At 58.3% G+C, this 25,125-nt stretch overlaps 1 protein-coding gene across 12 annotated transcripts in view; it reads right to left on the bottom strand.

Moving 5' to 3' along the window:
• Positions 1 to 25,125, bottom strand: part of NCOR2 (nuclear receptor corepressor 2) — a 253,614-nt gene that overhangs the window by 5,301 nt on the left and 223,188 nt on the right. For all 12 annotated transcript variants that reach the window (XM_056349627.1, XM_056355454.1, XM_056356291.1 and 9 more), the window contains 20 exons: positions 24,940 to 25,045; positions 24,142 to 24,246; positions 23,123 to 23,226; positions 20,564 to 20,714; positions 16,567 to 16,719; positions 16,099 to 16,185; positions 15,348 to 15,625; positions 14,192 to 14,555; positions 11,942 to 12,169; positions 11,584 to 11,829; positions 10,809 to 10,958; positions 10,289 to 10,417; positions 10,015 to 10,177; positions 9,037 to 9,470; positions 6,562 to 6,705; positions 6,228 to 6,376; positions 5,696 to 5,889; positions 3,804 to 3,947; positions 3,350 to 3,495; positions 2,043 to 2,096 (listed from right to left, as the gene is read on the bottom strand). In XM_056349627.1, coding sequence (XP_056205602.1) covers positions 2,043 to 2,096; positions 3,350 to 3,495; positions 3,804 to 3,947; positions 5,696 to 5,889; positions 6,228 to 6,376; positions 6,562 to 6,705; positions 9,037 to 9,470; positions 10,015 to 10,177; positions 10,289 to 10,417; positions 10,809 to 10,958; positions 11,584 to 11,829; positions 11,942 to 12,169; positions 14,192 to 14,555; positions 15,348 to 15,625; positions 16,099 to 16,185; positions 16,567 to 16,719; positions 20,564 to 20,714; positions 23,123 to 23,226; positions 24,142 to 24,246; positions 24,940 to 25,045 — 3,529 coding nt within the window. The remainder of the gene's footprint in view (positions 1 to 2,042; positions 2,097 to 3,349; positions 3,496 to 3,803; positions 3,948 to 5,695; positions 5,890 to 6,227; positions 6,377 to 6,561; positions 6,706 to 9,036; positions 9,471 to 10,014; positions 10,178 to 10,288; positions 10,418 to 10,808; positions 10,959 to 11,583; positions 11,830 to 11,941; positions 12,170 to 14,191; positions 14,556 to 15,347; positions 15,626 to 16,098; positions 16,186 to 16,566; positions 16,720 to 20,563; positions 20,715 to 23,122; positions 23,227 to 24,141; positions 24,247 to 24,939; positions 25,046 to 25,125) is intronic.

Here is a 25,125-nt window from a genome sequence, read left to right as displayed (position 1 = left end):
ATGCAGAGGCGAAGTGGTGTCCCCGCGTGGGTGTGAGTCTCAAGCCATGCAGTTATGGTGCAGCACCGCACAGGGACCAGAGGGCACTAGGCTGAGCCACGCCACCGTCATTCCCAGTGTGGCGGTTACAGGGAACAAGCAAGGGCAAAATACAGACACAAAAACAGCAGGCTGGCGAGGGGAGCCCAGCTGCAGCCCCCCGGCTCCTCCGCTCACCCCATCCCGGAGGTGTTCACACTGGGATCGCTGCCCCTCTGCTTGGGAAGGGACGGATCCCGGCTTCCCTCGTCTTCCCTGCAAATGGGCAGGGTCCCTCCTGGTCGCCTCTGGCCAGACCCCGGCCCCCAGCTCCCTACACTCCGCCTTTACACCTCCCCCCGGCACAGCAGGAGCAGCTTCAACCAGGGGATGCTCACCCCCCCAAATTCCGTCTGCCGCAGACCCTCGCGTCCTGGCTGGCTGCACCCTCTCATCCCAGCTGCCAGCGTGAGCCGGCTCCTTCTCCCAACACATTCGCCCCGGCGAGCAGTGTCACGAGCAGTGTCACGAGTGGTGTCACACCACTGGTGGCCATGTCTCACCGCTGGTGGCCGTGCCGGGCCCTCCTGCCACACACAGCCCTGGCCCACAGCACCACCTTGCCCTGGCTGCAGGAAAACTGCCGCTCCTCCTACTGAAAACTAACAACCTGAAGGCATTGCTGCTGTCGGACAGCATTAATGCTTAATCATTTAAGTATCAATTAGTACTCCTCGATGGGGGTTCATGTCATTCGTTCGCGAGCCCACCTGGGCATTGCTGCGGCCGGTGGCAACAGCCCCACAGCCTTCACGGGGTCTCTCTCCCTCGGGCTGGTCTCTGTGATCTCTGTCCTGTGCAGGGAAGCCCACGGCAGCCACCGGCCCCCTGGGGCTGCTTCCCACCCCTCCTGGCCAAAATCCCTCCCCTAAGCTGCTCCCTCCCCTCCTTTCCCAGCTGGGCTGAAAGCCATGGGCCCAGCAGAGCTGGGGAGGGGGCAGTGCCCCTGGGGAAGCTCCTAAACTGGCATTTCAGCTCCTGTGTGGTCGTCCTTGGGCTCAGCACGGTACGTACATCCCCATGGGTGCCTGGGGACCATCCTGAGCCCTTCCCGACACCCTTTCACCCTGAGAGCAGGGGGGCAATCTGGGGGCTGGGGTCCAGCCCTGGCTGTTAGCCAGCAAGCCCCCAGTTAGGCAGGCTGGCAGGTTAATGCTGGTTAAGGCTGGGGACTCACTGAAGCCCACCACAGCTGCCGGCAGCAGCACTCAGATACCACCAACCCAGACGGCTCCCCCAGAAGCGGGCTGTCACCCCGACACCCCTACCCGCGGCAGCTCCCCGCTCCACACTGCAGCGGTCCTGCCCGCGAAGCCCTTCCATAGGGCACCAGTGGCACCGTGCCAAGCCACCGGGTCAGCGCTCCCCCCAGCTCCTCAGCAACCTGAGTTGACCCAGGCTTGAAGCACCTGGAGGTCTGAGCGCGCTGCCAGCACCCCTGGGGCTCAGCACCCCTCCATCTCCCAGATAACGCATCCTCTGGGTGCTCAGCCCCCGCCAGCCTGCCCAGCACCCACAGTGCCGGGCTGTAGGGTGCCACTCTCATCCCAGTTTGCTTTGGCAACCAGCTCCTGCTGTCTGCCCACCCCTTGCCGCTGCCCCCCGAGCCACCCACGGCCAACCACTGGCTCCGACCGAGCGTGGGGTGCTCCCTCCCCAGAGAGTGGGGTGCTCCTTCCCCAGCGTGAGGTCCTCCTTGCCACAGTTTAACCCTCTGCTGGCATCAGAGCGCCAACCCCCTCTTGACTTTCACCCTCTCCTCAAACCCTGCCAAGCTTCCCGAGGAATTACTGCCCCGTCTCCAACTCGGCAGCAGGGAGTTACGGTGCATCCCGAGGCTCCAACCTCCCAGCAGCTCTTACGCCAGGAAAAAAGGAGATGCTTAAATTTACCGAGTCTCCTGCTCTCCACGGCTGGAAGCCCTGCAGGGAATGAGGTACGGGACAGGTGTGTGGGAGAGTTACCTGCTCCGGTAATCGCCGGCATATTGAAAATCTCTGTCCCAGGCTGCCCAACATCTGGAGGAAAACAAAGAAGCTCTTCAGTACGGAGAGCAGTGTATGCAGGCTGGCCGGGGGAGGGACCTGCTGTGCCAGCCACGACCGCATCCCGCTGTCCCCATCACGGCACCCGGCCTGAGAGCAGCCCACCTCCCCTGGACACCGGAGTGGGCCGGCGGGTGCTGGTGGGCACCAGGAATTGGGTGCCATTGGGTGACCCGCAGTGGGCACACCTTGGCGGCTGGGAAAGGGCAGGAAAGCAGAGCCCTGAGAGCCAGGGCGACAGCTTCATGGCTTCGTGCTTGGTGCTGACCCCCCTCCCTCCAGCCCCCCGTGCAGCCAAACCCTCCCTCCTGCCTACAGGATTTCCAAAGGCTCAAATCCCCACATCCAGGGAGTGAGGCTGGGCAGCGGGGAGGGAGAGGAGGAGGAGAAGAAATGTTAAATCAATATTTTCCCTTTTAGCTGAGCTGTTTGACTTGGATATCGCTTTTCTTAGAATAACAGAAATCCTCATCAAATAAGAGGCGTTTCCTATTTCTATATATTTTCCCTTGATAAGGGAAAGTGTGGAAGGTCACGGGGTTCAGGCACATGTCCCCAAAGGGGCATAACAATACTGTTGGTTCATGGTAACATCATCCAGGAGACGAGACAGCTCGGTCCCTCTTACCCGATGCAGCTGTTGTAAGATGGATTCAAATTGAATTACTATTGACTGTATAATGCTGGGCTAAATTAAATTATGATCCTATCTACTCTATTAGCGGTTAATGAATGAATGGGCTGAATTTCTAATATAAGCCAGCCTGGTTAGTTTTACAGAGCTATACCAATATTGATGTAGGGCTTAAAGTAACGTCGGGGGGAGATGCATCTCAAGGAGAGAGGATTCAGCTTGGCTGGCCATTCATTAAAATATCAATTGCTCTTAGGTCTCCTCCATGCTCAGCTCATCGTTTCCTTCCTGTTGAGGTTATCTGGAGTGGATGGGATTGACAGCCCCAGAGCAAGGAGACACGGGGCTGGGAAGCCTCCCTTTGCCTCCCCTGCTGCACACAGCCCACTGCTGGCACCAGCACAGCTCAACCCAGGAAGCTTTAAGACCTCGCATTTCCCAAAAAAACCATGGCACGATGCAGAGAGAGCTGGCTGGGAGCTCCCAGCCCATCACACAGCAGCACCTATTCCCAAACCTCCTTCGCTTCATGTTCCTCGAAGCTTTTTTCCCCCTCCCTGGTGCCTGCATTCGCCACCCCACATGTCCTTACTGTACTCCGTCTCATTTTTGTTGGTTGTGCTGAGCTTCTTGATAATCTCCTGTTTCTTGGACTTCACCATGGCAGAGTTGCTCTCAGTCAGCTTGCTGAAGAAAGCTGGAGGCTGAGTGTTGTTTCCCGGGGACTTGGACCCCATCCTGCAAAGCAAAAGACCATCGGAAACTTCTGCAGCGTCCAGTTCACAAAGTCCTACCTAGAGAGACCCTTCCCTTAGCCTAACTTCTCAGAATCAGCCTGAGGGCTCCCGAGATATTTGGGATCTCCAGCCTTTCCCCCTATTCCCTACCGGACACGCACCACACGGCGCTGACAAGCCCCTACAAACAGAGAGTGACCCGGGATGTGACATTGCTTTCGGCTGCAGGAAAAGCAGCCGGGGCTGGGGTGAGCGTGGGGCCAGGGGGAACATCCCCAGGCTGTCCCCACCATCCCCTTCCTTGGGTACCTCTGGTCTATCTGCTCGCCCTCGCGGTACAGGATCGGGTACGTGGCGCTCTTGGCGTGATCCGATTCTCCCACGCCGTCTGGTGGAGACACCGGCTCGATACAGTTGTCCGACCCGGCCGAGCCTTTGCTCTGCTCCGGGGACCTGCAGAGCGATGGAGAGATGCAGGCGATGGAGAGATGCAAGTGATGGAGAGATGCAATCGGTTTATTGCAACGTCCTCTGTCTCTGCACAGCTTGGGGTCGGGAGGGGGAGAAGGACTGAAATAGCTTTTCCTACATCAGGGAAAAAAGCCAAACCCTCCACCCCCTGCGGGCTTACGGAGCGTTTTAACACAGGCCGGGGGGAAGAGCACAGCTTCGGGCATTTGCCTGCACTGCAGGCGTGCGGAGCAGGACCGAGCCCAGCGGTGGCCCACATTGCCAGGCGGTGGGCCAGCCAGCAGCTGCCCCAAGCAGGGCTGGCAGGACCAGTCCTGGGACTTGCAGGCTCAGTCGAAGTGTCCCGGGCTGGCAGGGAGACATCCCTGTGGAAGGCTGCAACGTTAACCCTTTGGGGACCAGGCTTTTGATTCTCCATCCTATTTGTGAAGGCAGTGGAGGGCAGCAGCACCGGCCACCTCCTGCCCACCTCGTCTGGGACCACACAGGGTCTCGTTGGTGGCAGGAGATGACTTTGGCGCTGGGGCAGCCCAGGGAGGACCGACACAGTCCCCCAGTGCCTGGGAGACGGTCAGGCTCGAGTCCATGAGGAATTCCTCATGGCGAGTTCTGGGAATTTACGTCTTTGTTCTTTCTGTGGTTTCTCTTCCCCCCCAACCCCCCGCAGTTTTTTTCATCACTGGGTGGCCAGGGCTGGGCTCTCTCCCCTAATGTCATAAAGCCAACTCTAGGACTAGGCAGAGCTGGGAAGAATAATCCCATTTATGACAAGGAGCCACCAGTGTGGAGACACTCCTCTTTCCTGGATTCAGCTGGGTCTCTGCCAGTGTTTGGGTGGGAGGACAGACCCCGTTCTCACATTTCCCATTTTTTCATTCCGTACAACAGCACTCAGACCTGCCTCGCGCTGATATCAGCGCAAGGATCTGAAAGTGACTTTAAAAGAAATACAGATGGTGCGTGAGATGGATGGTTGCAGTTGACAGGGCATGTGTCTAACAAGCTTCTGATTCACTAAGAAAGGCGAAGATAAAATTAACTTTGGACCAATGGAAAATGCGTTGTTTTGGGCTTTTTGGAACCATTTGTGGTCTGAAAAGTCACTGCGCCATGACCTACCACAGACTGAGGACAGTGACAGGACGAGAGGCAACAGGCACAAACCAGAACACGTGAAATTCCATCCCAACCCACTTCTTTACTGTGAGGGTGCTCAAACACTGGTACAGGTTGGCCAGAGAGGTGTTGAAATCTCCATCAGTGGAGATACGGGCATGACCTGGGACAACCTGCTCCAGCTGACCCCGCTTGAGAGCAAGGTGTTGGGTTGGATGATCTCAAGAAGTCCCTTCCCATGAAACTATTCTGTGACGCCCGCCAGATTGGGAAGGGGATCATGTACGGACTCTAAGGGTTCCAAAGAGCATCTCTAGGACCATGCCGGTGGCCAGAGGCATCCCCACAAAGGAAGAATGCCCAGATCGGAAAGCAGTTTCACACTCTGGGCTGTGTAAGCAAGCAAACTACGCAAGCCCCAAGCTGCGGAGCATAAATGCAGCAATGCCAAATGCCAGCCTGCCCTATGCACCCCCTCAGCGGGGTGCCAGGCAGCCAAGGGCACCCACCCAGCTCCTCACCCTGGGTAGCCCTGGTCCATCTGAACCCAGACTGGCACAGCAGCTGGGCAGAAACCCATTGCCAGCAGCTTTGGTTGGACTCTCTGACCTCACCTTTTGCCACCTTCGTTCTGCGGGGAGATCCTGGAGGCCGCAGCGTGCTCCTGCTGCTGCAGGTACGCCTTGCTGGGTGTGCGGCGCAGGTCCAGCACGGGGCACGCGGCTCCCGGGAAGGAGTACACCGGAGTCTGGATGTGGGAGTTGAGCTGCTGTGGGTGATGGCGCGTGTAGTCCTGCGTGATGACCTCCTAGAAGAAGAAACCCCTGAGTCAGAAATAGAGCTGGTTTCTACCTCTTGCTTTGCTGGGCACAATTAAGACAGGGCAAGGAGGAGGGAATTAGGCTGGTTTGTCCCTGCAGGGATGTAACGTCTGCCTCCTGCCTGCGGCGGGTCTCGTGATGGGCTTGCTGGGGACGCCAGCACCCGGGTTGAACACACGTGATGCACCCTGCTCTCTCCAGCCCTCAAACAGAGGCGCTGAGGTCTGTAGCATCACTCCCAGACCCTCCCCGCCAGATATGTTTCACATCAGCTCTTCCCTCCTCCCTGGAGCCCCAGCGGGAAGGCAAGAATGAGGTTAATTACACTGATATGCTGAGCCAGCGTGACCACCCGCTGGTTCATGCCCTTGATGCTCTGGCTGGACTGCAGAGGCTGGCACTGGGGCTGGGGGCCGTCGGGCTGCCGGAGGTGCTGCAGGTGGGCTGTGTCAGGAGCTGAGGCCTTCAAGGAGCCTGGGGGGGCACAAAATAAAAAAAAAAAAAGCAGCCGTGAGATGATGTCTGTGTCCCCCTCCTTGAAACCCACCTGACATGGCACTGGGGCATGGCAAGCAAGGGCTGGCTGACAAAGCCCCCCCCCTCCCCAAGCCAGCCTGGGGCTCTCCTGCAGCGCTGGCACTGCTGACCCCTGCCCTCACCTTGCTGTTTCTGCCTCAGGTCATGCTCCCCGTGCCCCTTCTCCGCATCCTGCAGCAGCTTGGCCCCTTTCTCATGGGACAGGCTGGGTGAGCTCACGGGACTCACCGCTTCCATCCGCTCAGGGCTGTACCCTCCATGAAAGCCTGGGGAAATGGGAGAAGGGAGTTAAACCCAGGAGCGCACTTGCCTCTTCCCTAGTGTTGTGGTGACTGCTGCTTGTGGGTAGAATTATGTGTTCAGTGAAGGGGGGAGAAAAGAGACGAGAGAAGACCTGGCAGGTCACATTGCGGGGACCCCCGGAGCCACCTCTGATGTCCAGCTGTGGGGCTGGCTGCAGCAAAGGGGCGACCGCAGTCCCGCACAGCTGGACGCTCAGCAGCTCATGGTGACAGCACGAGAGTCAGGAACCAAACTCAACCCCTGTGGGGTCACAACTTGTTCCCCCCCTTTCTCCCACCTACTGAAACAGAAAAATAAAACCTGCTACACCAGGAGGGAAAGCAACGCTCTGCAGAGGTGGGGATGGCTGCACAAGAGGTCTCCAAGTGTTTTACAAAGAAAAGCCCCAAGCCCAGCATGGCCAAGAGCAGGGGCTTGGAAACTGGGTGCGAGACCCTGTGGACTCCAGGTCCTGCTCTGGAGACAGCAGGCTTGCACTCCACAGGGGTGAAAAGGCTTCTCGACCACATTCTGCCTTTTCAGACCTTTGCACAGACTCAACCTGCATCAAAACTGGCAGAGCTGGAACGAAGGACCACCACCACCTTTCAACAGGGAGGGGAAACTGAGGCACAGGCGGGTTATGCTTCCAAAGGGTGGAGGACGGCAGGGCGTTGGAGGAGGCACACGCTGCCTCTCACCAGCTGAGCCCGTTTGGCAACGCTCACAACTTCTGCCTCCACAGACCTTTCCCCTCCTCACGCTCAATTCCTATTCCTAGAAACCGCCCACTGCAGGCAAATCCAGCCTGTGACCCACAGCACTGCCGGACGGTCCCCGGTGCCCAGGCACGGACACGCTGACCTCGCACGTACCTGGGGCATGGGGAGGGAAGGACCCCCACAGAGAACCTCCCTGCACCAGGGAGGGGGATGCAGCATCCCCCATCACCCCATGCACGGCAGCACTGAAGGCAGCACGCTTCGGATCCACCCAAGATGAAGTATTCTGCTCTGGAAAGATCCCAAAGCAACTGAAGTTCTGAGGAACACCAGCTCCTTTCTGTAAGCTCCTGGCTGTAGAAAAGCTGCCCCGCTCCTCCGCGGCGTGACACCACTCAGCTGGAGCGAAACCCCGGTGCCAGGGAGAAAGGGCAGAGGAAAAGCCCGGCCAGGCAGCACGTCACAGCTGGAGGCACGTCCTTGGCCTTGCAGGATGCTGCTAGAAGGGGCCGGGACCAGACATGACCAAGTGGGGTGGGACGGGTGGGTCGCCATGTGCCGCTGAGAACAGCTCTCCTCCCAGCCACGCTGCCGTGGCCCTTCCACCCCTGGGTTACAGGAAGGCAAGTTGGCAGCAACCCCCAGTGCCCACAGCTAAGGCAGATGCTTCAATGTGAAGATGGGGTCCCATCAAATCCCCAGGGGCCGCCTGTTGCTTCTGCATGCTGGTGGGACCTGGATGAATGCTCTGGGGGAAGGCTGGTCCCATCAAGAACGACCCAGACCTTGAATCCAGCCCCCTTGCTGCACTTTCTTCTGGAGAAGCTTATCCTGGCACTTGTGTCCTGCACCAGACCGCTGTTAGGTGGTTCCTGTGGTCTGCTCTGGAAATGGCTACTGAGGCCAGCTGGGCTGAGGGATCCCTGGGCAGCTGTGCCCACACTGTGCAGCATCCCACACCAGAACCCCAAGTGAGGACACCCCAAGTGAAGGGACCCCGTCTTTTGCAGCAGCCCGCAAAGCCCCCTGAGATCCTGCACGCTCGGGGATACAACCATGAGCGGGGCAGTGCCTGTCTGATGGCCACCAGCCCTGGCCCACTCACACTCCTAGGTCTCTGCTTCACTTGTTGGATTTATTACCCACAACTGTTCCTTACAGGCTGCCTGGGAATTTCTAAGGATGGGGAAATCAGAATTGGCAAATCGCTGTTGTCTGTAAAAAGCAATACCAGGAAAGCCATCTGCAAAACACGACTTGGCAATGGGAAAAACTAAAAGAGGGTGGAAGAAGGGAAGATCCTTAAAACACATACAAATAAAAAAGTCTGGAATAATACAATAACCAGGAAGAAGAGGGACAAACACACTCAGGGAGTTGATAAAGCCAATAGCCAAAACATGCAACTGAAAAGAATAATGAAAAAAAATAATGGGTTTCAGGCCACAGCTCTGTCACCTCTCCCCTCCAATTTCTTGCCATCACCAGCAGCGTTGTTACTCAGTGCCCCTCTCTCTCGCTGCCCCGTATCGCGAGACATGTGGCGCATGATAACCACATCTATGAGGCTGGCCGCTGTTGCGGTGGTCTTACCGAGTGCTCGGAGCTCCTGTTCCTGCATCGAAAAGGGTTTACTTTGACTCTTCTCTCTGCTGTGCTGCTCGGGGCCCGAGGCTGCGTGCGGCTGCTCCAGAGCGTGATGGTGCTGCTGGCTCTTCCCCTGCCCTCTGCTATAGTGATGGGAAGCACCAGGTCCGGAGGCGGGTAAAGGTCTTGACTCCATGGCTTTAATGGGTGACGGTGACTGTTCGAGGTTGGCCCCGCTGGACAGCTTTGAGGTGAAGACGTTGTTGTCAGCCTGGGCTCGTTCTGCCTTGGCTTCCCGTGCCCTCGAGACCTCCTTCTGCAGGACAGCCGGGTCCATCGGGGGCGTGTAGCCATCCGCCGCGCCGATGGAGGAGCGCAGCGTGGCGGCCGAGGGGAAGGCGGCCGAGCGGATTGGTGATGTGGTAGTGGTGGAGGAAGATCTGGAAAGCAAATGAAAATGAGGCAAAGGTGAGAGAAGCAGGTGGAGAAAGGGGAGTGCTGTCACCAGAGCCCCAGCGCTCAGCCCTGCCTGTCCAAGGTCACCCCAGGGCTCCGGAGCGCGGGGCTGGCCCGTGCTGGATGGAGCCTCCACCAAGTAACTGGCCGTGGGGGTTTGGCCGTGGCCTGGATGTGTTGACTGGAGGGAATAAAACCCACGGACAGGTCCCAGAGACCTTCATAACTCTACCACCAGGCAACTTTCAGCAAGAGGAGGACCTGCATTTGGGCACATGGATGCTCCTGCTTTCTTTCCTGGTAGCAGTAAAAGCCACCAGCAAAAACAAAGGAATTGGACACCAAAATCTACCTGTCCCCATCACAACTGCCCTGTAAGCCCCAGTCCTGCTCCCCCCAAGACTGAGGGCCAAAACAACCCTTGCTCCATCTCAGAGGTCTCCCATGCAATGCTCATTAATTAACCGCCATGGCCGTGCCGGTGCAGGGGTCTGGGCAAGCAGCAGGGACCGTGGCGGGGGGACATACCGCAGGACGGAAGGGGTGGGGGTCTCTGAGGAGATGATCTTCATGCTCGTGTTGTGGAGCACGCTGGGGCGCTGCTGGATGGTCTCGTGGGTGCGGGGTGAGACGGGAGAGTGCTGGTGGCTGTGAGAGTGCGAGGATGAACGGCTGCTGGACTGCTCTGTACCTGGGGGAAAACACGCAGAAAAGCTTCTTCAGCTCTTCCTTTTGTAGCCCCAACCCTACGGCCACCCAGCATGGGCCCCAAGATGCGGTGCCAGGCTCCTCCCCAGCCTACCTGGTCTCCAGATGGGTGCGTGCTCCACCGTGGTGGATGCTAGGATGGATTTTTCACGCTCCCTCTCCCGTTCCCGCTCCCGCTCGGACACCGACGATCCTGACTGTTTGGTCATGTGTGTGGGGCCTCCTGCAACCCAACCAAAAGGCGGTTAGAGGGCTGCGGGCACAGCAGTTCCCCCAGGAGCACCACCTGCTCTTCACATCGCTGTGCCTGCAGGGCAGGGGAGGAACAGCTCCAGCCAAGGGCACCCAGTGGGACACAGCCCGGGGAATCACGGAACAGCCATCGTGGCGCTGTCTCTGGGGTACGACCTTCCACAAAGCTGTTTGCTAGCAGCGACTTTGGGGAAGGCAGGGGAAAAGCAAGGAAGCCCCCAACAGGCAGGACTGGCGGGGCTGGGCCCCCCGTGAGAATGAACTTGGGCTCCCCCCACCTGCACCCACCTGCTCATGGCCCTGAATTTGTTAAGGGTCCTGCCCAACCGCTTTCCCATGGGAAAAGCAACCCGCAGCTTTACCTGGGGAGAGCGGGGAGCTGCTGTGCCGGCTGCTGAAGGTCTGGGGGGGGCCGGGGATGTAGGTGATGCGGTCCATGGTGGTGGCAGAGGTGCCAGGGGTAGGGGGCACGAGGACGGGCAGGTGTGGCACTTGGGACAGGTCGATGATGCCTGGAGAGAGAAGTGAGAGGACTGTCAGGATGATGCTGAGCCGCTGCAGCTTGGTGCGCTGGAGTGGGGAGTGATGCTGGGGAGGGGTCAGCTGGTCTTGCTGCTGGGGCACAGCCCAGTGCCAGCACACACACGGCCCCCAGGCACTGGTTGTTGGGGAGGGGACCCTTCTGTGGGCAAATACAATGTGTCCTGCTGCTGGGAATAACGGGGAGGGAAAATGTTGAGACCTATCCCTGCTAAGCAAGGGGCTGCTGCCTGCGGAGGGGCAGAGCACCACACCCCCACACTCCCCAGCAAGCCCTGCTTTTGCAGAAAGCCACATACATCCTTCTGGGAGTGGGTTTTAATCTCCAAAAGCCAGCAGGACTAGGCTGGGAAGCGCTCCCATGACCTAAAACCAGAGCCACACGTCAGGAGCCTCAAGGAACCAAAGATGGCAAAAAGAGCATCAAATTCCTCCCAGCTGCCCTCCACGCCGATGACCAAGTTCCTACGCTGCTGGGTGACATCTTGCTGCTGGCTTCACCCTTGGCCCCAGCGCTGGAGCTGGCAGTGCCGGCCTGACCCAGCCTCCTTCTCCCCACATGCCCCCAAACTGCTGGACGGCGCGTGCCGGGAGGACCTGCTGCATAGTTGAGGGCGAGGGAGGGCTCCCGGGGTGACAAGCCGCGCAGCATGTCTGCCCGCTGCGCCATGGCCGTGGCTGCGGCGTTGTGGTGCATCTGCTGGGACGTGATGTAGTCGTTGATGATGGTCTGTCGGTTCTCCATTGCGGCTGTGTCCGGGTAGCCCCGGATGAGGTACGGGGGGTAGAGGTGGGGGTACGTGGGGCTCGGAGCCAGGTGCCTCGGCAGGTAGTAAGCAGCAGCTGGGAGAGAAAAGGATGGAGACGTGAAGTGGCTTCCCCAGAGACCTCAGGCTTTCGGAGCATAACAAGTTAAAAATCAATCCTCAACAGGCGGTGCCCCCACCAAATGTACCTGCTTCCAGTTGGATTCCCCTTGGGATGGCGGTGGGATCGAAAGCCAGCGGGATGTGTCCCCGGTACAGGTCAACCCCGCTGACGCCACGGAGCAGGTGCTCATACGGGGAGATGGGGTGGTGGTGGTCAGCCACGGGAGCATGCGGAGACTTAGAGTTGGTGAGCTCTCTCGATGTGGGGGTCATCTTTCTGTCCTGGGACACTGGCTTCCCGGCAGTGATGCTCCCTGCAGTGAGCAGACGGAAATGAGTCAGAGACTGAGTGCTGTGGCCAAGCCATGTCCCCGAGGGATGTCTGCAGCCAAGCATGTCCCCCAGGGAGGTTCGCAGCTATCCTGAACTTGAGGGAACTTTCCCTCCTCCCTGCACTGCCATGTCTTGTTACGCCACCATGGCCAAGGCGGGCCAAGCCCTGGTGCATCCAGGTCCCAAACCATCCCCCCAGCCCAGCGCATCCATGCTGGGTGGTCTCTTGAGTTCATCCTGCTCCACACAAGCAGACGGCGGTGGAGCCTTGCTGCTGTGCTCCTTGGCACTGGAGGTCACTGCTGCTGGGCAGAGCTGGGGACCCCAAAACTGCCAGCAATGGTGACAAAACACAATCCAGAGTGCTGGAGCACCCAGCACCCTCTGGAGCCGTGAGCTTTCCCAGCGCACGGAGGGGAGGCTGGATCCTGTCAGGGATTCCTCTTGGCTCTCCCGGACTGGGCATCGGTGGTGCTTCCCACCCAACCTGGGACCAGCATCACCAGCTCCTGTGTCCATAATGGCAGCTGGGGACAGCGGCTGACACAGAGCCACTGCAAGCAGCGTGACCAGACCCCCTGCACCAGGCTGCACGCCCAAGGCTGCGCGGCGCTGGCTCGGGGGGTGAGGCACAGCCCCCTCGTGTGTGCCGGTTGATCCAGCCCCAGCCTGGCTGCCTGGAAAACAACCGGGGCTGTGACACGGGACAGCTGCCTTCCGACTGCAGCCCCTGCCATGGGGACTCGTGCTGAGCATCTGCACCCCAAAACCCTGTGGGCTCTGCACATGCAGAAACCCACCCTCCCGCTAGCGTTCTGCAGAACATCGATTTTTCCCTTGGGATCCCTCCCGGCTGCCCAAGTGCTGCCTGCCCTGCATTGCGCTCACCATGCGTGCCAATCTTGGAGCTGCCTACGCCTGAAGGCTTCCCCCAAAGGACTGACCTAACCGGGATGACAGCAGAGGCTGCGGCAACAGGACACAGCGACCACGGAGAGCAGGCGGCAGCAAGCGATGGGGGAGGCTTTTTGGCGGAGCTCCGCACTGCACGGCCCCGTCTCCCACTCCTCGCCAGGGAGGCACATCCTGGCCTCGGTTTTTAGCAGACTGCGATGTCTTGTGCTGCACGCCCCCAAATCACAAGACTCTTGGATCAGAACAAGAATTTGCGGGCGGGAGGTGCAGAAGGCCCCAAAGCAGTCACACGTAGGCTTGATGGGGCAGGGTGTCTCAGGCACTGGCTTCAGCGCCGATCCTGCCCGCAAACATGCCATGAAGCAAGAGGGGTTTTGTGCCCTGGACCTGAGCACGTCTCACCAGATCGCTGAGCCCAGCCCAGCCACGTGCCTGCTCCCTGGAAGCCCCAGGTCTGGCTCTGGGGGCAGGAGGTGGCTGATGCCAGGGGGCACAGGCAGCCCCTGCCTGGGGCAAGCAGACAGGCTGCGAGATGGCAGATCCCAAAGACCAGCTGCACTGCCTGGATCCACCGGCTTGGAAGGGATTAGATATTCCTGGAGCTGAGGCACTCGGGTGCCCCGGTGATGGGTGAGGCATAAACACACAGGGTAGGCAAACGCACACCAGGTGGGTGGGGGTGTGACGATCCCCCTGCAGTGCACCAAGAGCCGCTGTCCTGCCCGCCTGCAGCAACGAGGGTGCCCTGGGCCAGTGCTGGCTCAAGGAGACGCTTTCAAAACACCACCAGCTTCACCAGCCATGCTCCAAGCCTCCCTCCGGTTACCCCTGTGCAGGTGTGGGGTGCCCTCACCGTAACCATGTGAGTGCCCCCAGGAAGGCAGCTGAGCCCCAGCCACCCCTGGCAGCCACCCCAGTGCCATGAGTCAGCCGCGGGCAAGACTGGGCACGGGGTGCCGCGGAGAACGGGTCTGACGGGCACCAGCTAGGAACAACTCAGGCAGGTTGGGTCAGCAGCCACCTCCTGCACACTTTGCCCGCTTGGCTTGCTAAAAATCCTTGTGTCAAATAAAAGGTTTGCCCAGTACCTTCATGCTGCCGTGGCGTGGACTCCCGCGTGGAGACTGGAGACCCTCTGTGCAGGTGGCTGCCAAACGCCGTGCTGTGCCCTGCCTGGTGGTCCTCGTAGGCGAGGGAACTTTGGTGGGGCTTGCCCGGCTCAGGTACAATCACAGGAGCCCCTCTGGCGATGGAGCCACCTGAGTTTGTCACCGGGCTTGGCCTGTTTTTCAGGCTTTCTTCATAAGCTCTCTCCAGATTCCTCGGGTCCTGGATGATGTCCAGTGAGTGCACAGAGTGAAAAGTCCTGCCGGGACTACCGATGATGGAGCGCACATCGTGCTTTTTGGTACTCGAGGAGGAAGAGCCACTGTCGTACTTCAGTGGGGTACCCTGGGGACAGAAGGCAAAGGGGACATCAAAGGGGCATAGAGCAGAAGGGGATGCGGTGGCTGCATCCCACCAAGTCTCAATGGGACCTGTTCAGTGGGTCACTACACCAGTTTACGTGGCCAAATGACAACTGGCAAAGCAGAGATAATCGCTCTGCACGGCACGGGGTAGGGTGGAGGGCCCATCTTGCATGTCTTGTTGTGCTCCAACAAGATGATGATGAGTCACTGCCGAAGGCTGGCTGTGCCCATCACGCCTCTCTCCTACACACATCTGAAATGAGGTAGGACTACGAGGTGCCATGGGAACCCTCCAAATATTTGCAGTCCAACAGGAGACAGCATGCCACGTTTCCTCCTAACTATTGGCCTTGCTGGGTTGACACTTGCCCGTAAAGGGAGGAGACCGAGACTATGTGCACCCAGAGTCACAACTGCCAAGGGCACTGCGTTGACTCCGGCCTTGAACAGGAGCCAAACGCGGCTCCTTCCGTGTACGCCTGTGGATGGAGCATCACCTTTTTAACGTGCCAGGGGGTGCTGACCTCCCTTCCCTGGGTTTTGTATCTATCCACTGGGAAGGATCACAGGATGGTTTGGGTTGGAAGGGACCCCATCCAAGTATGGGGAAGGGCCACCTTTACCCAAGCAGAGCCTCAGTTCTGACCAGTGATGTATGTGCAACATGAAGCCCTCTCTGCTCTCTGTTTACCTTGGGAATGGTCCCCAGGGTCCATGCAAGAACAGCAGCCTAACTGAGACCCATCTCACCTGCTGTTTGCCCCCTACTCACCTGCGTGATGGAGCCTTCCTTCAGAGGTCTCGTCAGAGAGATGTCGGGTGTCCGCCTCAGCTCCTCCCGAGGAATCTCATGGATTGATCTTCCTGCTTCTTTTACCGTGGCCACCAGGTCTTCATGGGCTGGTTTCATTTTCAGAGGAGTAAGGCCCTCGTGAGACCTGACCTTGTAGGCATCGGATAAGTCCCTCGGTGGAGTGTTTTCCCTCTTGAGCTGCTTGGCTTCTCTTCTGAGGTAGTCCTCATGGGCCTCCACGTAGGACCGAGGTATTCCTGCAATGCCCAAGCAGATGACAGATGCAGAGGGTGATTCCCCAGCCAGACACTGGACTCCCAGGCCCCACATGGATGCTCAGTTGAAGGGATCTCTAGTTAATGCACGTAACTTGGGGACTGGCACCCAACCCAGCACACTGAGCAGCTACACCACGAATGCAGCTGGACCACATCACATCTACCACCACTTTCTGGGCCCATTTTACACTAGCTTCAACCTGCCCTCATGAGAGTCACTGAGAATTTTACCCCTGACTTTGTTGAGAGCTTAGGTTGGTAGAAGCTGAGCAAGACTGAAAATCTCTCAGAGCACACAGCCGAGGCCGCAGAGGTCTGCAGCAGTGGGACCTCAGTGTGTCCACCCTTGCTTCCTCCTGCCCTAGCCTGACAACAAGAACAAGGGGCCATGCAGGTGAGATACTTCCCTGCGTTACCTCTGGCCATGGCCATCTTCTGCTTGCAGGCTTTACCTTGTGTAATTGAGCCCCGTATGTGATGCTGCTCCTTTAGGTTATGGGGACTGTGTCGGTCTGGAGGGATTGCTCGACCCATGAGACCTAGAACAGATCCAAGGCAGAAAGCTGGGTTGTGACACAGGAGTTCATTTCAACACATGACCATGTTACCAGGGATTCCTGGGACAACAAGGAAAAACACCAAAAATTTCTAAATTACATGAGTTGTCTTTTTTTAAAACGTGCTTCCCTTTTTTTTTTTTTTTTTTTGTAGCGGGCAGAAACCAAAGGCAAAGGGGCCAGTCTGCATCCCTTGTTTTCCCACGCTGCTCAGATGCTGTCCTGTTGGGATGTGCTGCAGGGCACCAGCTAAGCACTGCCGAAACACGGGCATGGGAAGGAGCACCATGTAGAAGAGACAAGATGGGGTCTCTGCGGGTCACTGCTAGCACAGCATGGGTGAAAGACTTCGCCCAGACCCACCTTCAATGCTGGCAGATAAGGTATCACGGGCTGATAAGCCCCGGCTGATCCTCCCCTCCATCATATCATAGGTCCGCTTGGTTCCTGCGGTCTCATGCGAAGCTCCTGAGCTCCTGCTGTCCTCTTTGGAACACTGAGAAGCAGCAACTCCACCTGGGGAAGGGAACACCGAAAAGCACCATCACGAGCACAGAAAGTCAGCCCCAGCCAAGGGAGGGTGTTCTCTTTGCATGCGTTGCTGGAAGGTCAGATCCCATCCTAGCATCAGCCACCACTCCGCGACACCAGAAACATCACATGAAGTTAGCTTCCAAGAAATTCAGCTGGTGTTTTCTCCCCTCCCTGCCTGCCTCAGCCACCAGATCTGTGCCTCCTGCTCGGGTAGGAGCATCCGCCCCGTCGTGTCCCACTCCCTCCCTCCCTGGTGGGGGCCATCCTGTAGGCAGGGGGACAGCCCGGAGCCAGCGCGGTGCTGGTGGGAGCAGCTGCGGTTCCACTGAACTTGGCCCTGTGGGTCTGGGGATTTTTATTTTTTTTTCCCCCGTTTGTTTTGATTTTTGCTAGACACCTACTGTTTGGGATCTTGGCCAGCCTTAACATTTGCCGAGACACTCCCTGGGTGAGAAAATGAGGGAAAAGGGGGGAGAGACGAAGCTGGGAATGATGCCTTTGGAACAGCAGTGAGTGTGCATAAGAACTGGGAGAGACGGAGACGGCAGAAAGTCCCACCCAAGACCGAGGGAGCGAGCACTAGTAAGACAGGAGACCACCGACCGCCTCCTTGTCTGAACCTGGAGCAAATTCTCCTGCAAACCAACAGCAGACCCCCTGCCCTGAGCCCCAGCCCCTCCCCACCCCCCCTGGCACAGCCCTGCCCGTGCCAGGCAGCATCACGCCCACCCTGGGCGATGGGCACCCATCATGTGTGGCGAGCTGTGAATCCAGCAGGCAGCTCCCTATCCAGCCCAGCGCCTCGTGTTTGTGTAACGAGCTCCGAGCAGGGATGCTGGCGTGGAGAGACAAACACCTCTGCCCATCGGCCCTGGCCAGGTTGCCCCTGCCGGGGACTGCCAGTGCCCTGATCCTCCTCTTCGTGGGCAGAGAAGGTGGTTATACAGTTAGAGAAAATGGAAGACAAGTTAAAAACATTCATTCCCTTGCAGACGATCGGGAACAGAAGTCCTCCTCAGCAAACCCAGTAATTAATAAAATGGGATTATTACAACTTCACACCTACTACGAGTTTCCGCAATCCGCACCCACTCGATCCAGAAAGCATTTGGGGCTGTGTGTGGGGAAACAAGAGGGGGGATCTGTCCCCGAGTCCTCACTTTCAGATTCATCGGGGAAAGCTGGGGGTGACATTCAGAAGCAGCCAAGCACCTTGCAGCAGCCGCGGGGCGATGCGCCCGCACCCTATCATCAAGGCACATCTGCTGCCAGCAGCCCTTCTGCTGAAGGGGACGTGGTCCTGGGCACCCTTTGTACTGCTGGGAAGTGGGGGGAGGGCGCGAGGGAGAAGAGAGACTAAACAGAAAGAAAATCACTCCAAACCCACGTCCCTTGCCGTGCAGAAGCCATCAGCAATCATATGCAGAATGAGAATAACCAATCTAGCACAATTCAGCTCGCACACGCTACAGGATCTCGTCTCATTACAGCCCTTTTATTTTAAGCACCCTTATGACACTAAAGAATTTGCAATTTTTTTTTCTGCTTGCCAAAATTCATAATCACCAACAATTTCAGTTTTCTTATTTAATTTTTTTTTTTAACTCTTCCACTCCAGGCTGCGAAGCCCCGCCAGGCTGTACAGGGAGGAGAAGCAGCAGGGCTGGCTGGGCTGCAGAAGCACGTGAGATCACTCAGGATGTGATAAACGCTACCAAGCATGTAAAAGGCTGCTGTGGAGAGGAATGAATTAATTCCTCATCTGCGTCCACGGTGAGGCAGGACAAGGGGTGATGGGCTCCGGCTGCAGCCGAGGAGACTCGGGCTCACACTGACCGGTGTGTGCAATGGGCGAGAGTCTGATCTGTAGCCCCCCTTGGCTGGCTGGAGCAGGACCCCAGCGCAGGGCAGGGGCAGCCCCTGCTGCCAGGACCCTTCCCCATCTCTCCCCGCCTGCACTGTTTCTGAGATCAACCTCACTCGACGCCAAGCCTGGGCAGAGGAGATTAAAATAGCTTCTTGCACAAACAAGTCCTGAAATGCTTCCTGAGTCCTCCCTGGCCCGAGCCCTGCCAACTGTCCCAAAGGGCACCCAGACATGAGTCTTCCGCGGTGACACTTCTTATCTGGGCAAGAGTTGACAGCGAGCGCGGACAGGCAGGGGACGAGCTGGTTTCCAGCCGGCAGGCGAGAGGCAGGGTGCACAGCCCTGTCCCCAGAGGTCCCTGCGCTCCCAGGGCACACATGGAGGTGGCATCAGCTGAAGCTTGTGAGTTGTCCCCCGTGGCCCAACCTGAACCCTCTGCCTCCAGCCCTGGATGAAACAACCAGCCTGCGATGAAACCAGCTGCCTGTGCTTGGAGACAAGTGGAAAGGGACTTCTGCTGGACACCTCTACCTGCGGGACCCACCGCAGGACCCGGGCTGCCAGGGATGCTCTGCTCCAGGAGGGATGCAGCCACCCTCGGGCGGGAGGCAGAGGGCCCAGGCAGCACAGCAGCCAACCAGAGATACCTGCTGAGCTGCCTGAAGTTAGGATCTGCTCCTCAGTCACCTTCAAATTCAGCTGAGAAGAAAAGTGACACGAGGACGGCTGTTCCCGTGCATGCCAGAGCACATGCCAGTGCTTCACCCCAAGGGGACTCAGCTCTTCCCAACCCCAGCTGCAGGCGGGGAGGAGACCGGCACCGTGCCAGGGATGCCCGACGCAGCACACGGTGAAAGGGAAGCACAGAGTTGTTCCCAGCTTCACTGGAGAGGAACATCTGCTTATCTCTTAACAGGAGCCACGGGGACCCGCAGAGCAGCTTTGATGGCCAGTGCTGCGATGGGACGAGCAGGCACAGAGGAGGCAGGAGCAGCTGGCGACTGCCTGCTGACAATGCTCATGCAGCGAGGCACCGTCGGCATTTACCGAGGAAGCATGTTACGGTGCAGCAGGGCTGTGAGCTGCAACGTGGCTTTTGGGTCTCTCCAGAGCCCCCTGGGGTGCAGCCCAGTGTCAGGCTCTCCTGCAGCCACCGGCCCGGGTTTGCTTTGCCGTGCCCTGCTCCCCAACAAGTGACACCGACTGTGCTGGGGGAAGCTTCTCACCCCAGACAGGGCTCTGGGCAGGTCCCTCGGGGTCCTCAGTGCCTCTGCGGGACAGCATCTGGCCACGGGCCAGTGCACCCCACAGACAGGCTCCTTGCGGGACGTGGGAATGGCTTCAGCCCCTCCAAGAACTACAGATGCTGTAGTGAAGCTCACGAGATCCTGAGGCAGGGTGCTGTGGGGCCCAGGAGGATTCCTGCAGGGCAGCCCCATGCTGGGAAAGCTGCACAGTGCCCAAGACGTTGCAGGTGAGGGTCCGATGTCTGAATAAACCGTTCTGCCATACCACCTGACTTGCCCCCATCTTGCAGGTTGAGTCCCACCTTAGCCCGAGAGCCTGGGGATGCTCTCATAACGTTTTTGGACAGTCCCATCCTGCACAGGGTGCTAGGGATGAAGGCAACACCTTCCCATCTGATTCCTCTCCTCTCCCCTGCTCCACCCAACCATCCAAACCAGAGACCCTGACCTCGGCCATGGCCCCAGCGCGCCCCTGGCTGCCAGCAAAGCCGCCTCCGAGGCAGCATCATGTCATGTCCCACATGAGCCAGAGGGAAATCCAGCCAGGCTGCAGGCAGGCGGGGTGGGAAGGGAGAGGAACGACGCTGGAAGCAAAGATGCGAGGCTGGCCTGTTGCACTTTGTCAGCCTTTCCCCAAATAGCTCCTGACTCCCAGCCACGGCGGCACAAACCCCCAGCGCCCGTCCTAAAAAGGCAGAGGATTACAACTTACCCTCGTAGGACAGCACGTGGCCTTTCTTCCCTTCGTAGATGACATGTCCTTTGGGCACGGCATCCTCTCTTGCCTTCTCTGCTCTGCTGGGGCTGTCTTCTCCGATTATCCTGGTAATGGTTCCTTTGTACAGCACTTCTGCCGGGGTGCCCTTGGAAAGCCACCAAGATCCATATTTAACAGTGTCACAAGCAATTAAGCCAGCGCGCACGCAGGGACAGGCTGTTCCCCGCGGAAGGCTGAGCGCAGGGAGAGCGCGCCCAGCCTCTGCTTCCTGGCGCAGCCAACAGCGAGGGACTTGCAGCTTAATTATTGATGAGGACGATAACGAGGAGCGGTAAAAAGCTACGTGATCTGTGCGAGGCTGCTGGGAAGAGGCAGGGGGGTGAGGACAGCACAGACCCCCAAAGCAGCAACTCTCCCACCCTGCGCGTTTCAGAGTAAGCTACCTGGCTCGCTTCCACCCCACAGGTCTGGGGGGACAGGGCTGGTGTCCCCCTGGGGACACCTTGGTGACAGCAAAGGGCTGCTCGAGCATTAGCTTTTTGCCTGCAGCCTGTTTCCCCAGCCGGGTACAGGAGCCACGGAGATGTCCTGCGCGCCCAGGGCACATCTGCTGGCAGTGAGCGGGACCTTCGGAGAGCTGCCTGTGCACGGTGGCCGGTGGCACGGGAGACTGGTCCTGGGGCAGGTCAGGGAGCGAAACCTGCTGGTTCGCCCTCCAACAGGAATAGCAGCAGGCTCCTGACGCAAACGGTGTGAACTCAAACCTCGCGCTCCCTGGAGGCACACATGGACAGAGCTCACAGCCACCTGCCCCTCTCTGAATCCCCCTCCAAACACCGAGCTGGATGTCCTGGAGGAGGTTGCTGGTGACCTCTGCCATCACAACCTGTCGGTGCCAACTGGGAACAGCCACTGTGGGGTGATGGTCCCCCATCCCATCGGTGCTATTCAGAGCGAAGCTCTTGATTTGACACCTGCCTACCCTGCTCACGTAACCCCACTAGCCCCCAGGATGGATGCTTGCGAGAAGCCTTGGGGAAGTGACACCCCAGCCAGCTTTGCTGGCACTTCCAGGTTGTGCCAGGGCAGGCTATTTCCCCCCGCCAGCCTGGAGATGCCCCTGCTCTGTACCAAGCCCTCTGAGCACCAGCGGTCCCCAAAACCCCACCACAGCTGCCGGGACATGCCAGCACGCAGGTTGAGCGCTCTGATCTCTTGCCCTCGCAGTACACCCAGCAACAGCTCTCCCAGCCCCAGGTAAGTCATCTTCCTTCCGCGGACGTGCTCAGTGGGGATTTGAAAGCATGTGATGACAGATGGCTTCAGAGCAGAGAACATATATTCAAGATCTGCCTTCTGTGAACTGGATGACTAATCCGAGATCAAGTATCAGCTCCGGTACCAGGAGCTGCTGCTGGAACTGGGGGTTCCTTCCCCCCGATGGGAGCAGAGGGATGTAGGCTGCTAGGCCAGCAGGAGCGGCAGGTAACACCTTGTGTCTGGGCTTGGTACCTTCATCCCAAGCCAAAGAAAGGAATCTAGATGGATTTATTAGCTGGATGCAAAACAGTGTCTCAACAAACTCTGCCCACCTCCCGAACTCTGGCACGTGGTGCTCAAGAGCCTTCTTGCCCACCGCTGCTGGCCACAGCTGCTGCAGGGCATCTGAGAGGGTGCAGCACGTGTTTGCTTTGATGGGTTTTTTACAGTCCCCGAGCATCTGCTCCCGGCAGCTGTTGGATGCGGGGCACCAGGCAAATTAAGCCTTTGCTCTGGGCCAGGATTCAGGTTTAGGTCACCAGGGCCAAAAGGAACACGGCTGTCCCCCTTGAAGGAGGCAGGCAAAAATCTGGGCATGAGTAGCTTTAAATATCTGAATGATGGCCAGATAAAATCCCCACAGGAAACAGATATTATTTTTTTTTTTAATGCTCCCTGCTCTGTTACCAGATGAGCAATAACTCACACTGCAAAAAGCTATCGCCCGCTTGCCAGCTGCTCTTCCGAAGATGGATGGTGGAGATTAAGGCCAAAGTATCTTCCTGCTCAGGAGAGCCTTTGGGCAGGACCCCCAGCACAGCATGCTCAGCCTGGCAGCACCCCTCGCTATCTTACATGCACCTCACAGCCTTCTCCTTTCCTCTGCCTGCCAGGGGCCCTCTGCCCATCTCCTCCTCTCTGCTCCACTTTCTTGCACTGGCAAGGTTATTTTCCCAGAGCCATTTAAAGCTGCTTTCACCTCTGTTCCTGACAGCTACGAAAAGCAAAGCAGGGTTTAGATACGCTGTAAGGCTTTGCATCGCTGCTTGTCAAGCTCTGCTCTTCTGCAGGCTCAGCTCACGGGACAGGGCTCATGCCATCCCGAGGGGAGGCTGGTTGCAAAGCTCTGGCTGCACACCTCCCTGAGGGGCTTCACGGGATGGGAGCATCACAGCCCCGCACTGCTCAGCCCCGTGCTGCGCACCCCGCAATCCCCCGGTCCCCACATCCACCACCGCAAGCTGCAGCTGCCAGCACCCAGGAAGCAAAACCCACTGGAGACGTGGGACCTACATGTGTGATGGACCCTCGGTAGGTGATGGGCGACTCCGGAGGGGGTCTGGATGTGGGTGTTCCCTTGGTGATGCTCCCTCCTGAGGCAGAGCTGAGGGAAGTACCTGTCGGACACAAAGGCAGTGAGTTGGGGGCTGGATTTGCTCTTCAGCACAAAACCTCCTGTGGGGCTGAGACTAAGTGCAGGATTCGACCGATCTCTAGCAAGCTGAGGTACGGGAGGGGAAGCCCACCAAGAGACATCAGCATCAAACACTGTGCCTTGCGCATCCCTTCCCACCTTGTCCCCCAAGGGACCCAGCACCATGTGCATGGGGCTGGGACGGAAAAAAACGGGTATTTTGATGCTTTCAGCTCCCTGCTGCCTTCGTGGAGGGGCCAGGCAGATTTAGAGGCCGGGGAGAAAGCCCAGCTTGTCTCAGCCTCTCCTGATGTGCTCAGAGCAGACCTCCGGCGAGATACAGCTCGAGGTGGTCTGAGTTCATTTGCTTGTATCTGCCCTGGGTGGGAGCAGGCCCACCGCATCGGGCTCCTGACTGCCTTACTTGGGGGGTTTCACAAACCAGAATTTGCACCTAAAAGCAATAGCCTTGAATTTGGTTTTTTCCTGCCTAGCTAATACGGAAAGAAACACGGGAGGGCTATATATAAATGAAATGTGGTCCCTGCCCAGATGCAGCAGCAATAGTGAAGAGTCTGAAAAAAAATATTAATGGTATTTAAACAGGTCTTGCTTTGTCTTAAGCAACAGATTTTTGGGTGCCGCTTGAACGCGTATCTCCACAAGAGTCAACGCCCAAGGGCCAGATTTGGGGAGTTGGCTAGAAACGTTCGGACACTGTACAGACCCATCTGCCACCCTGCTGGCAATGCTGGAGAAAACGGGTGAGGAGCCCCCTCTGGCTGGGCACAACCCCAGCAAGCAAACCTGCAGTCACCAGGCAGCTGCAGGCGGCACGGCGTCGGCCAGGCTGGGCAGTGCCAGCACCCCTCCCCTCCCGCAGCCCCCAGCGCCTCACCCCGCAGGATGGAGCCCTCCTGGGATGGCTGCAGAACCAGACTTTCTGGCTGGCTGGCCTGGCTTCTAGGAGAAAGTTGTTCCTGCTTTACTCCAGGAAAAGGCACTGGAAAACATTAACCACGTATCAGCGCAGGTGCAGGGCAGGGGGCCGCAGGCCTCGGCCGCTCGAGGCTCCCATCTCTGCCAGCCCCTGTGGCACTGCCCCGGCGCCTTTGCTGTCCCCACCGCTGCGGGACGGGCTTCACCGGGGACGTGGCCGGCAGCTGGACACACAAAGATCCTTTGCCCTGTCACTGCTGGGTGCTGCCCATGCCAGCACCGGAGCTAGTGTTGAAAACGCCAGTGCTGGTTTGTACCAGCACCCACACGCGGTGGGAAATAGTGCCCGTATCCCTCCCCCCTCAGACCTGGTCCCTCACCCATTCCCTCCTGCTATTAAGAAATGCTTCCCAATCTGCAGACTAAACACTTTCTTTGTTCACTTCAGGCCATTTACTCTTTACCCTACCGGCCCGGGGAGCGGCAATATATTTCCTTCCTTCAATCGCAGTATTAGCCGGAGGGTATTTATAGGCTGGGATGTGTCCCTGACCGAGTTGCTGCTTCCCTATCCTGCACAAATTTAGCTCCCTGTGTCTCTGCCCTCCTGACAAGACTAATCCTTTCATCCTCTTAGCAGGTCTCTCTGCACTCCCTTGCCATGTCCTGTGCTCCTCCTTTCCCCTACGCCACCTGCAAGCTCACTCCCCCCTGCTCTTAGAGCACGTGAGAAATCACTTGCCTCCCAATTCCTTACCCAGTTTCTTGGGATCCATGGTCAGTGGCAGGCCCATAGTGATGGAGCCGACGGGGACCTTGGCATGCTCGGAGCTGTAGGGTGTGTGGAGCTGTATGGGCATTCCCTGCAGAGCAAAGAGGAGCCGTCAGGAGTGGCCGTCAGTGCCTCGCGTGGCATCTCCACGGCTCACACCCAGCACCCTAC

This window comes from Falco biarmicus, chromosome 1, assembly GCF_023638135.1.
Source record: "Falco biarmicus isolate bFalBia1 chromosome 1, bFalBia1.pri, whole genome shotgun sequence".
Taxonomy (NCBI): Eukaryota; Metazoa; Chordata; class Aves; order Falconiformes; family Falconidae; genus Falco; species Falco biarmicus.
This window is presented reverse-complemented; position numbering and strand designations above follow the sequence as displayed.